General features: G+C 53.5%; 1 protein-coding gene across 1 annotated transcript; it reads left to right on the forward strand.

The window, feature by feature from the left end:
• The first annotated feature begins 68 nt into the window (after positions 1-68).
• On the forward strand, positions 69-13702 carry FBXW5 (F-box and WD repeat domain containing 5). Its single transcript, XM_082775730.1, has 8 exons — positions 69-408; positions 2530-2687; positions 3255-3429; positions 5392-5540; positions 6938-7418; positions 9743-9890; positions 10820-11032; positions 11671-13702. The coding sequence occupies exons 1-8, from the start codon at positions 216-218 to the stop codon at positions 11915-11917; spliced, it is 1764 nt and encodes a 587-aa protein (XP_082631856.1). The 5' UTR covers positions 69-215; the 3' UTR covers positions 11918-13702.
• Positions 13703-13769: the final 67 nt, after the last annotated feature.

Raw genomic sequence — 13769 nt, forward strand, 5'->3', positions numbered from 1 at the left:
GCGCGGTGCCTGGCGGCCGGACACCAGCGAGACGGCGGCCAGAGCGGCCACGGGGCGGGGCGGAAGCGGCGCGCGAGGGAGGCGGGGCCGCGGCGAGCCGGGTCCCGGTGCGGGTCCGGCGGGGGCCGCGGGGTGCCCGGGCCGCCCCGCTCCGCTCCGCTCCGCTCCGCCCCGCCCCGGCCCGGCCCCGCTCGTGGCGGCGGCAGGATGACACGATGGACGCGGGCGGCGGCCCCCTGCTCCCCGACAGCGTCCTGTTCGAGATCTTCCTGTACCTGGACCACGCCGACGTGCTGTCGGTGGGGCTCGTGTGCCAGCAGTGGCGCGCCGTGGCCCGCGACGAGTTCCTGTGGAAGGAGCTCTTCTACCGCTACTACCGCGTGTCCCGCGAGGTGCCCCGACACCCAGGTGCGCCGCGGGGCTGCGGCCGGGACGGGGCGGGGGGGCCGGGGCCGGGCCGAGCCGAGCCGGGCCCACGGCGATCGCCGCCGGCGCCTCCTGGTCGGGGCCTCGCGGCTGTGCTGCAGGCTCTGCCCCGCTCTCGTCCGCGCTGGGGGTGCAGGCGGCAGGCGCCAGCCGGACCCGCTGCTTGCACGAGCCGCGGGCGGCAGCTGCGGTGCGGGGTGCGCGGGGCGTGCGGCGGGGCCACTGCACGGCGGGCGGGTGCTAGCGCGGGGGCTGACCCACTGCGCTGGGCAGGTCAGACTTGATCTTGGGCTCTGCTCGCAGTAGGAAAATGACCCATTAGCAGGCGGCACTGGCGGTGTGCCTCGCACGGCCCTGCCTGGGGAGAGCCCTCGGCGGTCTCGGTGAGGATGATCACAGGTTTGTTCTCTGCTGCTGCTCTCTTGCTGAGGAGCAGGTGCTGAAAGCAGTTTGGTCCCATCTAGGAAGGTAACCCAGTTCTGTCGTAACAGCTGAGACAGGTCCTGGGGACAGGAGTTCTTGCCACCGAGCTGGGCCTGTCTGGGAATCAGAAATGCCCCTTCCCAGTGTGCTGCAGAGGCCCAGGAGGGCCGTGGCTCCCAGGATGTGTATCGTGCTCCCAGCATTGCCCATGGCAGAGAGAACCGGCTGCCTGCTCTCTGGCTACAGTTGCTACAGAAAGATAAGAAGCCAGGAGGATCAAGCAGCGGGGAACCTGTCTCCCTTCAGCAGGGAACACCAGTGCAAGAGAGCTCTGAGGAAGAATGGAGAAGTTGTGGATGTGACTGTTCAGGTTGCTTGATTTTGCTTGTGCAGTCCCTGGATTTCCTTTGTATTGAAAATGTTATCTTTAGGCTTTATCTGAGGCTCTTTGGCCAGTCTCATTCGCTGCGTGTCTCTTGAATTGAGTAAGCTGACAGCTGCCTTGTTAACTGGGAGTGAACTAACTGGGAGTGAGCAGTCAGTGTAGCTCAGTAATGTGCTTGGGCACCTCCCAGGCTGTGGAAATCATTCTCGGGGGGATGATGGCAGGGTAGGTGGGCAGTCCCAGGAGCTGGGGAAATGTCTTGCAAACCTGCCTGGCTTGAGCAACTCTGTGGTGTGGTGAATGGCATCCAATGGCTCTCATAAGCATTGAGATTGTTTGGCCAGATGGGATCTGTCCTGACTGCATCCCTGCTGGGTGTGCTGGGAGCAAGAGCCTCTGAGGGGGGACGAAGTGCCCTGCCATGTGAGCAGTGGTGGGATGTGCTGGCAGCAAGCTGCTCCCTGCCCCAGGAGCAGGTGCCTCCTGGAGCTGCAGTGAGTTCCAAAAAAAAACTGTCCTGTTGAGTGTAACTAGGAAAGTTGGCCTTTATCCATATAAATGTCTAACTCCTTGCTTCCCTGGGATTTGCTGCTGCAAGAACTCTGTAGACTACCTTATTGGGCACTTCATTAAAGATCTTCCTCTTTGTTTATCTCTTTGCTAGCAGTCAGTATGACTTCTCTGAGTGTATTCCAGGCTCCTCTACTGCACTACTCTTCTTCTGCCTTGACATTTTGTATCTAGTTCCAGTTCTTCTCTTTTGTTTCCCCTATCTTTTGTCTCATTGAGATGTTCTTTTCTGGTCTCATACACCTTCTGAAACTTCCTTAATTCTGTGTCAGACAAGACACAGATAATCAGAGTGGAGCCCTGTGCCCTGAGGAACAACTTCCCTTTCATCACATGATAGATTTGTTTGCACTGTGCTGGAGCACGTCTGCAGTTCTGACTGCTGTTTCGTCATGAGCAAAGTTGTTGTTAGATAGCTAGTAGCTGTGTCCTGGATGTTTCTTGCAGTGACTGTAGTAGCTTGGAAAGTAGTGATATGGTGAGAAGTTGTGTGTTTGTTAGGAGAAAAGATTTTTCTTGTGGGGGAGAGTGGAGAAACTACAGAGAAAAATGTTAAGCTCTGCCAACACAACTGAAGCTGCAGGGACTGGAGCCACGGCGGAGCTCCTGGTATTGCTGGTGGCTGTGCTTTATTAAAGGCTGATTCTGCAGCTGCTGTGTTCAGCTCAGGTCTGTTGCTTCCCTGCCATTTGCATTCCTATCAAGTGTTCCTGCTTCTCTTCCAGCTGCTGTCTCCTGGTATGACGAGTTCCAGAGGCTCTACGACACCATCCCTTGCATTGAGGTGCAGGCTCTGAAGGAGCACAATGACCAGGTTTTGCACCTCAGCTTCTCCCACTCTGGCTGTCTGTTTGCGTCGTGCTCCAAAGACTGTACTGTTAAGGTAAGGAGGAACCATCACCTGTACAAAACTTTGTTTTGAGTTAGTAGGGTTCAGCTGTGAGAGTAGCATTCAGAAAGGCTGTGGGGAGGTGAGGTTTGACCAGGAGTCCCTGGACTTATTCCTTTTCCTGAAGGTGCTGAGTTGTTCTCAAAGCCACAGCAATAATGACTCTCTCAGTTGTAGCCTGGAAGGTGCTGCCTGGCTCTGGCTGCTTTCTAGGTGCAAACTGGTCCCGCCTTGGGTCTAACAGAGGTAATGACCTACTGCAGTCTTGCATGAGTGGTTGTCTTGAGAGAAATCTCTCTCAACATGCTTAAACCCAGCTGTGGCGATAACTGTCATTGCCTGGCTGATAGAGAAGTTTGGAGAAGTCCTGCATTTAGCTGCTCTCCAAAGCTGCTGACCATTTTCCATCAAGGGAGTTGACAGGGAAATTGGGACTTGGAAGCGTTTACATATGGTCTTCAATAATTTTTTTGTTGCCTGGTGAAAGCTGGCAGGACAGGTGGAGTGGAACTGCCCTCTGGCTTCTTACAGCTTCCTGACTGTTCATTTATCTGTCTGTAGATCTGGAGCAATGAGCTGGACATTTCCCTGCAGCACAGCTCCAACATGAGGCCATACAATTGGAGCTACACACAGTTCTCCCAGTTCAACTCTGATGACTCCCTTCTTCTGGTATCAGGTGTCTTTGTGGGGCCTCACAACTCATCATCAGGAGAGATTGCCGTAATCAGCATGGGTAAATACTGTCTTTGCCTTCAGTGGGGCTTCCTGGAATATGTAAAGTGGTGGGAGCTGGGGCTTCTTTCTTCCACTTGCTCTTTGTAGGCTGCGGCCCTGACCTCTGCTTGTCCTGCCTTCCACCATCTGTGCGAAGAGGTCTAGATCGCAATTCCGTAGGGTAAACCTTCTGGATAGCCGTAGGGATAACTCTACTCAGGTTATCATGTCATCACCTGAAAGTGCAGTGTGGTGTGTGTGTGTTCTCATTCAATTTCAGCTCTAAGTAAGAGTCTGGGCAAGGCAAGAGTTGTCCACGTTACCAATTGTCCTGAAGCCACCATTTCTGACTCAAGCAGTGCTAGTCTTGCCCTGAGGTCTCATGTGGTTTGAGGCACAGTCATTCTGTCCTGCTCTACCTTTTCTGTTGCAATTCTGTGAAACCCACTAAATCTAGCTGTATTGTCTCTTGCCATCTCTGTTACTGTCCCAAAACCAAGGACTGTTGCTAAAGGCACAGCTCTCTTGTCCAGAAAGGCCCTAAGTCATGACATGGAAGGATGAGAGTATGCGATGTGTATGACTTGTTCTTGTCCGTGGGGTGTCTGCTTTGGGCCATTGTCATGGTTCCACTCAAGTGGGCAGCCGAGCTCCACCACAGCCGCTCTCTCACTCCCCCTCCTCAAAGAGGAATGGGGAGAAAATATGTGAAAAGGGCTCAAGGGTTGAGATAAGGACGAGAAAATCATGCAATAATTATTGTAACGGGCAAAACAGACTCAGCATAAGAAGACAGTAAGATTTATTGCTCATTACTAACAAGCTAGAGAAGTGAGAAACAAAGGAAAGAAAACAAAAGCACCTTCCCCCCCCCATCCACCCTCTTCCACCTCCCCCTGAGCGGCGCAGGGGAATGGGAGAATGGTGGTTATGGTCAGTCTACAGCACTTCTTCTCTGCCGCTCCTTCTTGGTCACTCTCGTCCCCTGTGCTGTGGGGTCCCACCCACGGGATGCAGTTCTTGATGAACTGATCCAGCGTGGGCTTCCCACAGGCAGCAGCTCTTCAAGAACTGCTCCAGATATGGGTTCGTACCGCAGGGTCCATCCCTCAGGAGCAAACTGCTCCAACCTGGCTCCCCCACGGGCAGCAGCTCCTGCCAGGTCACCTGCTCCTGCGTGGGCTCCTCTCCACGGGCTACAGGTCTGGCCCGGAATCTGCTCCGGCAGGGGTCTTCCACAGGCGGCAGCCTCCGTTGGTGCAGGGCCACCTGCTCCACCGTGGTCTCCTCCACGGGCTGCAGCGGGGGACCCTGCTCCACCGTGGTACTCCATGGGCTGCAGGGGGACATCCTGCTTCACCATGGTCCTCACCACAGGCTGCAGGGGACTTCTGCTCCGGCGCCTGGAGCACCTCTCCCCCTCCTTCTACACTGACCTTGGCACCTGCAAGGCTGTTTTCTCACTCCCTTCACTGTCCCGGCTGCTGTCTGGCGCAGCGTTTTTTTCCCTGTCTTAAATACGCTCTCACAGAGGTGCAAAACATCGCTTATTGGCTCAGCTGTGGAAAACAATGGGGCCCTTCCCAAACATGGGGCAGCTTCTAGATCTTTCTCACAGAAACCACCCCTATGGCCCCCTGCTACCAAAACCTTGCCACGTAAACCCACTACAGCCATGCTTGGAGAAGGGCTCTGTAGCTAGATTGCTCTATGGTCTGGATCTATTTGGCTGTCCTTATGCTTTGTTTTCCCTGGTGCATGCATTCGCCACAAATCGCCGTAGAAGAGAGAAATAATCTGCGTCCGTAACAGTGCCTGGAGGCTGGATGGTGTTTGGGCAGTGTCTGCTCAGCTTTCAGTGAAGGTGCTGCATCAGTGCTGTAGGCTGAACCTTGAACCCACCTCCCATACCTTCTGCCATGGTTTCTCCAGGACCCTTGTCAGGAGCCATCAACTCATGCTTGTTTCCCCTCCCTTCCAGAGAACTTCACTCTGCTTTCCAGGGTGAGGAATAAACCCTATGATGTGTTTGGCTGTTGGCTGAACGAAACCAACTTGATATCTGGCAATCTGCATCGGATTGGACGTATAACCTCCTGTTCTGTGCTCTGGCTGAACAATGCTTTCCAGGTAAGGTGCCTTTGTTCCAGCTCCACAGGCAGTGCAGCTTCCTGCTGGCTCTTGTGGGAGGAAAAGCTGATGAGTGGATGGGAGAGGGGAACAGTGGCTGAGTCCCCTTGTCTGCCCTGTTTATCTCCTTTGACTTGCCTTCTAAATATTGAGCTCCAGGCAATCCTGGCATGAAGTTTCTCCACGCTTGGTATTATGGTATGTGTTGCAATGTTCTTCCTCTATCCTCTGCTCCCATTAATTCCTGTTCCATTAATTGGGATGAAGACCTGAGGGGAGTGCCCTAGAGCATGTTTTGCTAAACAGGAGAACAGATGAACTGCATCAAGGTTGCTGAGGTCCTCAAGGCTCCCATTATAAAGCTCAGCTTGGGGTGGCTGCAGCCTGGCATGTGTCTGAGCAGTGACCATTCTCCTACTTGGCAGCTCATGGCATTGTTCCCTGGAGGTGGCTGGAAGGCTGGGTTCAGTCCTGCCTGCTACTACCGAGGTTTGTAGGCCAGGTGCTGTCTGTTATGCTGTGATGAGACTCAGATATCAGTGTGTGCTGGTTCTAGACTGCTTGTTCATTTTTTTTTGCTACTTGTACTGCTCAGACATGTTGCTCCTCCGTCTTACCTCTGTCCCCGTGTCACAGCCACACATCGTGTCCTACTTCTTTTTTTTTTTTTTTTTTTTTTTTCAACACAAACCTTTGATGCTCGTCCTAGGTGAAATTCCCTGTGGTAGCAGGGATCCTTTCAAAAAATACTTCTCTGTGCTGCACTGACATTACAGCATTAACTCATCCATCTCCAAGAGGCAAGGAAGGACCTTGCCCAATTTGATAGAAATATTGAAGTGTGGTTGCAGACAGCAGAAGCAGTTAGGTAGGAAGAGACTTGCTTATTTCTGGGAGCTGATAATCCATCTGATGCTGCTGAGGGGCACATGCAAACTCCAGGAGCACTGAGGTCCTCTCCCTCTGCTTTGTGTAGGCTAGAGGGATGGCGCTTCCCACTGCACCTGTTTATTACAGAGACCTGTTCCTGAAATTCTTGTAATGCCACAAGCAGTGCCAGCTAATGATCTCAGGCAGGAAGGTGGGAGCAAGGCTGCCTGGCCTCTGAGTTCCCAGCTCAGCTGTTGTCTGCCAGCAAAAGCCTGGCCCTGGCTTTTTGTTTCAGCAAGCCCACCTCCAAGATGGGAAGGAATATAGCAGAGCTGGCCAGCCTCTTGGGCCAGCGCTCATGGCAGTGCTTAGAGATGCCCAGAGAGCAGTGCTGAGAGGTGTCAGTGCGTGACTGGTGGCTGCACCATGGGCTCAAGTTCAGGGCAACATCTCTTAGTTTGAGCGGAGGTTTTATGAGCGATGTTGTGGTGAGCTGATTCCTGCTTACTTCTTTTATTTGCTCCCAGGGCGTAGAGTCTGAGAATGTGAATGTAGTGAAGAGACTGTTCAAAATCCAGAATCTGAACGCCAGCACTATCCGGACCGTGATGGTGGCTGACTGCAGCCGGTACGATTCCCCAGACCTGCTCCTGGACTATGAGGAGCAGCTGGCTGCCTCCTCCACCTGCCCAGTCTTTGATCTTGGCAGTGACAGTGAAGAAGAGGAGGCCAAGCCCAAGCAGACTCCAGAGCCAGCAGTACAGGAATTGCCAGATGACGGGGGTGTGACAGCAGAGGATGGGCTACAGCAGTTCTTTGATGATATCATGGAGGGTCGTATGAGGCCTGCCATGACTGAGACAGAGTTGGAGACCAAGGTGGCTGAGCTGTTCATACGCAACAGAACTAAACCACCTGAGGTGAACCTGCTCCCCACAGAGAGCAACAGCAAGACAAAATACTTAATCTTCACCACAGGATGCCTCACTTATTCTCCACATCAGATAGGTAAGGCTGTGGTATGAGCTCCAGGGCATGTCTGCCTTTGTAGGGGGGTGTGGGCTGCAGCTGCAGTCCAAATCTGAATCTGGAAAAGACCTGTGTTAATTTGCCACTTGTTTGTGGTGACTGAGTTGCAGTTCTGCTCAGGCTGCCTTCTCAGTACAGTGCCAGAAGCTTTTGAGATGCCTTCAGTGACTGGAGAGAGTTCTCTCCCACAAGCACTTGAGGTTGTTTTGTTGCTACCAGGCTTGACACTTGGTGATGCAAGAATGTCATGGTGAGGATTAAGCAGGAAATCAAGAATGATTTAACATTAGTCACAAGTTGCACACCGGTGGGTGGATGTGAAGGGCAGTGGTTGCCCTGATTGTGGGAGGGCCTCAATCCTAGCCTCCCTGTGGAGGTTGGAGAGGGCGTTGGAACACGGCTAGTCTGAACAGCTGGGAGTTCATGGATGTGCGGTTCCCCCAGCTCTGAGACTGAGCCCTGCCTGCCTCTTGTGCAGCCCGGGGTGTACTGACCCTGTGCCACCTGGCCTTTCAGTGTTGGTGTGACCTGGGTGGTTGAAGCAGAACCAAAGGCTTGATGCAGGAGGGGTTTCACAGTGGATGATCAGCTGTTTGGGTGGATGTTTCCATGCCAAGTTGGAGCCAGGCTGCCTGCTAGCTCTTGGTGGGGTACCAGGGACAGTAACTGCAGCAAAATCCAAGAAGGAGCACTTCTGGAGACCTTTTTTTTGGGGTAGGACTTCCCTCGCTCATTCAGGGCACTCTTGCTGAGGCACTGGAACTGGGAGAGACTGAAGTTATAGGAAATCAGTGCAGTGATGAGCAGAAGCAGATAGTCTGCCTGCTTTTCAAAAAGCTCCTAAAGCCAGTTTAGTGGAAAGGACCAGACAGATCAGTAGAAATGGAAGGAGGGAAGGAAAGCTGCTTCCACACAAGAAGATTCTTCAGTAAAGCCAGGCAGTTTCAGTTCCTTTTGATGCTTGTGCAATTACGGCCTCTTTCCTGCTTCAGGCTCTTCTAACCCTCCTGTAACTTGGGCCTACACCAGCACAGCCCAGTAAGGCAGGGAAAGGCTGTTTCCAAAGCTGTAGACCACCTGGAGAAGAGTCACTCGGCCTTTGCCTGCCTAAGACAGGAATGCAGCCTGGACCGCGTGTAGCTGTGATGCTCTGTGCTCCTGTCCCTTGCTGGGGCCCACTTCTGGGCATCGGTGCTATCTCACCTGATCTGCTGCACATGAGCACTTCTGCAGGAGGTCCCTTTGAGTCACTGTCTCCCTTGTGCTGGTGGAAAGCTTGACTCATGGGCAAATCTGCCTGTTCTGTTGGCTCGTGCATGTGGAGATCATATAGCTGAGTTTGGAACTGGGAGCTTAGTGACGCCCAAGTGAGGAAGAAGATGCTGGTGAGCAGTGATAGTTGGGTGGGAAAGGTGAAGGTCCTGGGCTGCCCAGGTTCAACTGTGTGATGTGAAAGGGACAGTGTGGGGTAACCCCTGCCTTGTTCCCCTGGGGAAGAGAGCTACAGTTAAGGGTGGTATGCAGTGAGTCCCTCGGAGGGGCAGTGGGATGGTCTTCCAATTTCTTTTGGGCATCCAGGGAGAGCTGAGCCCAAGCATGCCCAAGAGGTCCTGAGGTTTGTGGGAGGCCTCCAGGAATCCATTGCATATGGTCTGTGTTTTGGACCTCTGTCTGCAGCTGGAAGGGAGAGGGCTTGACCCATCTCCCTTTGTCAGGAAGTTCAAAAACTGAGTCTAGTTCTGGCTTAAACCCTTGTTCTTGGAGCTTTCCAGGCTGACCCCCAGCTGTGCTTGACAGCGACAGGAGGAAACCCTGTGCAGCCAGTGCATCTCACGGGCCTTCTCCAGAGTGGGTACTAGAGGAGATGGGCACGGCCCAATGATTCACTGATTTACAATGGGGTGGGTAAGGAGAACCTTGCTGCAACCAGGGTGCCTTCCAGGCCAGTGCAGCTTCCGAGGAGCACCATGGCCTGGCGGGAGGCTTGGGGCCAGGTGCGGTTGCACCCGCTGGGTTGGCAGCTGGGCACTGGGCAGCTTGCTGCTTGGGGCTGAATGTGCCAGCATGTCATTTGTATGCACTGTTCTGGCCAAAAGCACTGCTAGCGAGAGCCTGTGAGCAGCTGGCATGGACAGGAGCTGTCTGCCAGTCCCTCCCTTGGTCCTTGGCCATAAATGAGCCAGTTCTCCTTTCTTAGCAGCACAGAGGGAAGCCCCTTCTTGAAGTCTGGGGACTTCCATCAGCCCTGCTTATCTGTTGGCAGCACCCTGCAGAATTCCCTGATTCTCCTTTTTGTCCTCAAGGGATTAAAAGAATCTTGCCCCATCAGATGACAACTGCTGGGCCAGTGCTTGGGGAGGAGAGGCGCTCGGATGAATTCTTTGACTCACTGGATCATGTCATTGACATCCATGGGCACATCATTGGCATGGGCCTCTCCCCTGACCACAGGTGAGCATGATGAGATGGGAGGCAAGCAGGGTAGGTGCTGCCTGCTGGTGTCATACACTGGAGGGTTTGGGTGAGAGCTGTTTGGAGACTTTGGGGTGAATGGGAGAAAAATTACAGAGACTTCTCTGCATCAGGTTGGGGTGAGGTACTCTGCATTATGGCAGGCTGCCCATGTACTGGCTGTGCAAAATGGTTAAAAAAAAAAAAAGTCTCAGCAGCTGGGCCACCTCACTCAAATGCCTGCAGGCCGGGGTTGTCCCCAGGGACCTGTTTGTGTACATGCACATAGCTGACAGGACAGTGGTTACTTGTCTTCCCCTGAGTGCTGGCAGTGAATGAACTTCACCTTCTGGAAGATACGGTATGTGCTCTGAAAGAGCACGTGGCCCTGCTCTATTTATCCCAGACCTGGGAGCAGTTTCAGACCTTTGATGCTGGAGTGCTGCTGGCCTGGTGGCTGGAGCAGGGAGCCTGCACGGGCTGTGTACATCTGAACATCTCCCCAGATCTCAGCAGGAAATCTTTGCTCCCTCTGCACTGCTGAGCCCAGTTCAGGATCAGGTCAGGCAAGGAGCCTTGGAAGAGCAGAGGAGCTGCCCCCAGCTTGCTCCCGAGACAGAGGGCTAGGCTGTCATCTTTGGAGTTGGTTTTAATGAGATGAAGGAGGCTCAACCTAGTCTCTAGGACCCAACAACACAGTTGTGGTGGCCCATTCCTTTCCAGGTGAGGTAGGAAATGGTTCATCACCCTGTTGCTGTGTTTCAGCCTGAATTTCAGAGAGCAAAACTGTGGGCTTTATAAGGACCAGGGCAACTGCTCATCCCCCTCCCTGCCTGCTTGTGCTGGGGAAAGGCTTTTACAGCTGGGGCTTCAGGAGCTTTGGAGTGTGTGTTGAGGCTCAGGATAATGTTTTTGCTCCTCTCCCCAAGATACCTGTATGTGAACAGCCGTGCCTGGCCTCGGGACTGCATCATCTCTGACCCAATGCAGCCACCCCCCATCGCTGAGGAGATCGATCTTCATGTATTTGACCTGAAGACAATGAAGGAAGTGAAAAGAGCTCTCCGTGCACATCGGGCCTACACACCCAATGAGGAGTGCTTCTTCATCTTCCTGGATGTCAGCAGAGACTTTGTGGCAAGGTGTGTGGTGATGGGGACGGGCAGGATCACACAAGGAGGGCCTTGTGTGTTGCACTGCCGGCTGGCTTGTGCAAGCAGGGCTGAAAACTTCTGCAAGCAGAGCAGGAAACGGGAGACTTGTAAAAAGCAGAGTGACAGAATCAAAGGGTGTCTGCTCTGGTCCTGTTGTGAAATCAGTGAGGAAAGAGGAAATTTTTGGCTGTGGCATGTTTGGTAGTGGGTGGTGATCTGCCCTCTTAGGAGCTGCAGGCAGCAGGTGCTGTAGGGTGAGTTGCAGGGATGGTCCTTACTGCAGCCCAGAACAAGGTGGGTTCACTGCAGGTACCGTGGTGCGAGCCTGGCCATGGGTTCAGACACACAGCCTGACTGTTCACGTGCCTGTATTGCTTTGAATGGCTTTTCTTGCTGCTGCTGTGAGGCCTCATGGGAATCCACCTCTGCCTATGGCATAGTCTGGGTCGCAGAGGGCATTTGCTTGCCCAGGTTGCATGCTGGTAGGTGATGGGACTGCAGATGGAGGCTGGGGCCTTTGGTTGGGTCAAAGCAGCTGCTGCCTCTGTGCAGAAGGAAGGGCCTGGGGGAAGCAGGTTATCGGGGCTGCCTGGGTGATGTCCTTACTGGTGTCTTGTCTGATGCAGTGGAGCAGAAGATCGCCATGGCTACATCTGGGACCGGCACTACAACATCTGCCTGGCCAAACTACAGCACGACAACGTGGTCAACTCAGTGGCCTTCAGCCCAGTGGAGCAGGAGCTGCTCCTGACAGCCAGTGATGACACAACTATCAAGGTGTGGCGCTCCCCTCGCACGGTGCGAATCCAGCAGGCCAGGAAGCCCAGGCCCAGGAAACTGCTCTTCTCCTGGCTCATGAACCAGAAAAGCTGAATCCAGGTTCACTTTCCCCTGCAGCTTTCTCACTGCAGCCACCTCTGGAGCTTGCAGAGCTTTGAGCCCTGCACAACAGAGACAAGCTCTGGGCACACCAATCCCATCAGCTGAGTCAGGAGGGACCCCAGTTGTGGGAACTGCTTCCTCCTCAGAGTATCCAATTCAAAGACAGAACGTAAGAGCTGAAGACCTGTTCCTGGGTATGGTGGGCAGCAGCCGGAGCTGGTCACTGCAGGGTAGCCTCCCCACAGCTTATCACAAACGCTGCTACTTGGTCACAGCTCTCTCTGAGTGAGCTTTGGCATCTGAGAACAGACTGAGGCGTGTCTGGAGGATTTCTGCTGTGTGGGCCTGGGATGTGCCTGACCTCAGTCATGAGAGCTACTGGCTGCAGAGCACTTGGCAAAAGCAGCGGTACAGTGCTGTGCTGCCTTACTGCAGGACTCTTAATATACTGGTTTTATTAATGTTTGTTTGTCCCAAACCTCCATGGGTAACTCGTCTGGCTGCTGGGTGTGCTGAGTGCCTCCCCACACGCAGTGTTAGGGCCATGGAGGGCAGCAAGGGCTGAAAAGGTGATGGCAGCAGGGGAGGCAGTGCTGGTGCAGGGCAGGAGGTGCCTGGCTGGTGTCTGTGGCGTTTGGTTAGCAACCAAATGGTGGTACCACCAGTTTCCAAATCTGAGTGGGGGAAGCTGGTGGTAACATGGCGCTGGCTTTGCCCCCATCTTCCTCTGCTCCATAGCAGTTAAATAAGCTATGGTATCGGTAACACGTTCATTCCAGAGGATCTGCTGACCCTTCCCAAGGCAGTAGCTGTGAGGATGGCTGATGTCACTTGGCTGTCTCATGGTCACTTCCCTCCTATGCTACTCAAACTGGCACTTTAGGTTTTCTTGGTATGTTCTCTGTGAATAGGTGTAGGCACCCACAGGTGAATGGGTGGAGGCACAGCCCTCTTGCCCAAAATGACATTTGAATAAGCTGCCTTCCACCTGGGTTGACTCCTCTTGGGTTCAGTGATCAGCTCCCTATGAAGACTCTGTTGAGGGCAGGAGCTGGCTTACTTTAAGCTATTTTGAACTCAGTGTTGTTTACTCTGTTGTCCCCAAAGCTTTTCTCTCTCTAGCAGGTAGCCAAATGTTAAGAGTCTAAAATTAAGCTCCTAATCTTGTCTTGGCCTAGACAGCATGGGCCCACAACTCCCAGGGCCAGCAGTGACCCCTGGGGCTGCAATTACTCCTGGGAGCTGGGTTCCTGGCAGAGTCTGGAAGGGAGCCAAACTCAGCATGGGCTGGAGGAGCAGTTTCGGATCTCTCCTGAGCATGGGAGTGCCTGGGCAGTTGTCTGTGCCACTCACAGCCTTGCGTTGCAAACGTACTTCATGGAGGCAGTAGATACCGACTTGATACGCACTGATGGCTTTAACGGCTCCTAAAGCCCTTGGCAAGAGGGTCTGTACCCTTCTTGCTCTGCCCCAGCAAGTGCCCATGGCTTTATCCAAAACCCCTGTACTCAGGTTTTCTGTCTTCGTAGGACTTCTAGAAACAAGGGAGTCCATTGTGTGCATGTGTGTCTATGGGTGTGCACACAGGATCTGAATCCAGCTCTGTCCAATTACACATCAAAGGTACAGAGTCTCTACCTTCCTCCTCTCCTCCCCCAAGACAGTGAAATGTTTTTCCCCTTGGCTCAGTGTAGTAGTGAGCAAGGCACTGAGGGTTTATGTTTGTACCAAGTTTTGCTCTTCACTATGGCATTGAATAAATATTCTGCTAAAGCATCTCTGCAATGTGAGTTTGTTTTTCCTAGTATTTTTTTTTTTTTCCCTACTGAAGCCAGAAGCACAA

Source organism: Aythya marila (assembly GCF_965140915.1).
Source record: "Aythya marila genome assembly, chromosome: 19".
In the NCBI taxonomy this organism is placed as follows: Eukaryota; Metazoa; Chordata; class Aves; order Anseriformes; family Anatidae; genus Aythya; species Aythya marila.

Bases quoted from the DNA above. Each gene is read 5' to 3' on its own strand.
- FBXW5 (XM_082775730.1), top strand. From the start codon at position 216: ATGGACGCGGGCGGCGGCCCCCTGCTCCCCGACAGCGTCCTGTTCGAG. The intron at 409-2,529 runs GTGCGCCGCGGG...CTTCTCTTCCAG, and splicing joins CGAGGTGCCCCGACACCCAG to CTGCTGTCTCCTGGTATGAC. The intron at 11,033-11,670 runs GTGTGTGGTGAT...TGTCTGATGCAG, and splicing joins AGCAGAGACTTTGTGGCAAG to TGGAGCAGAAGATCGCCATG.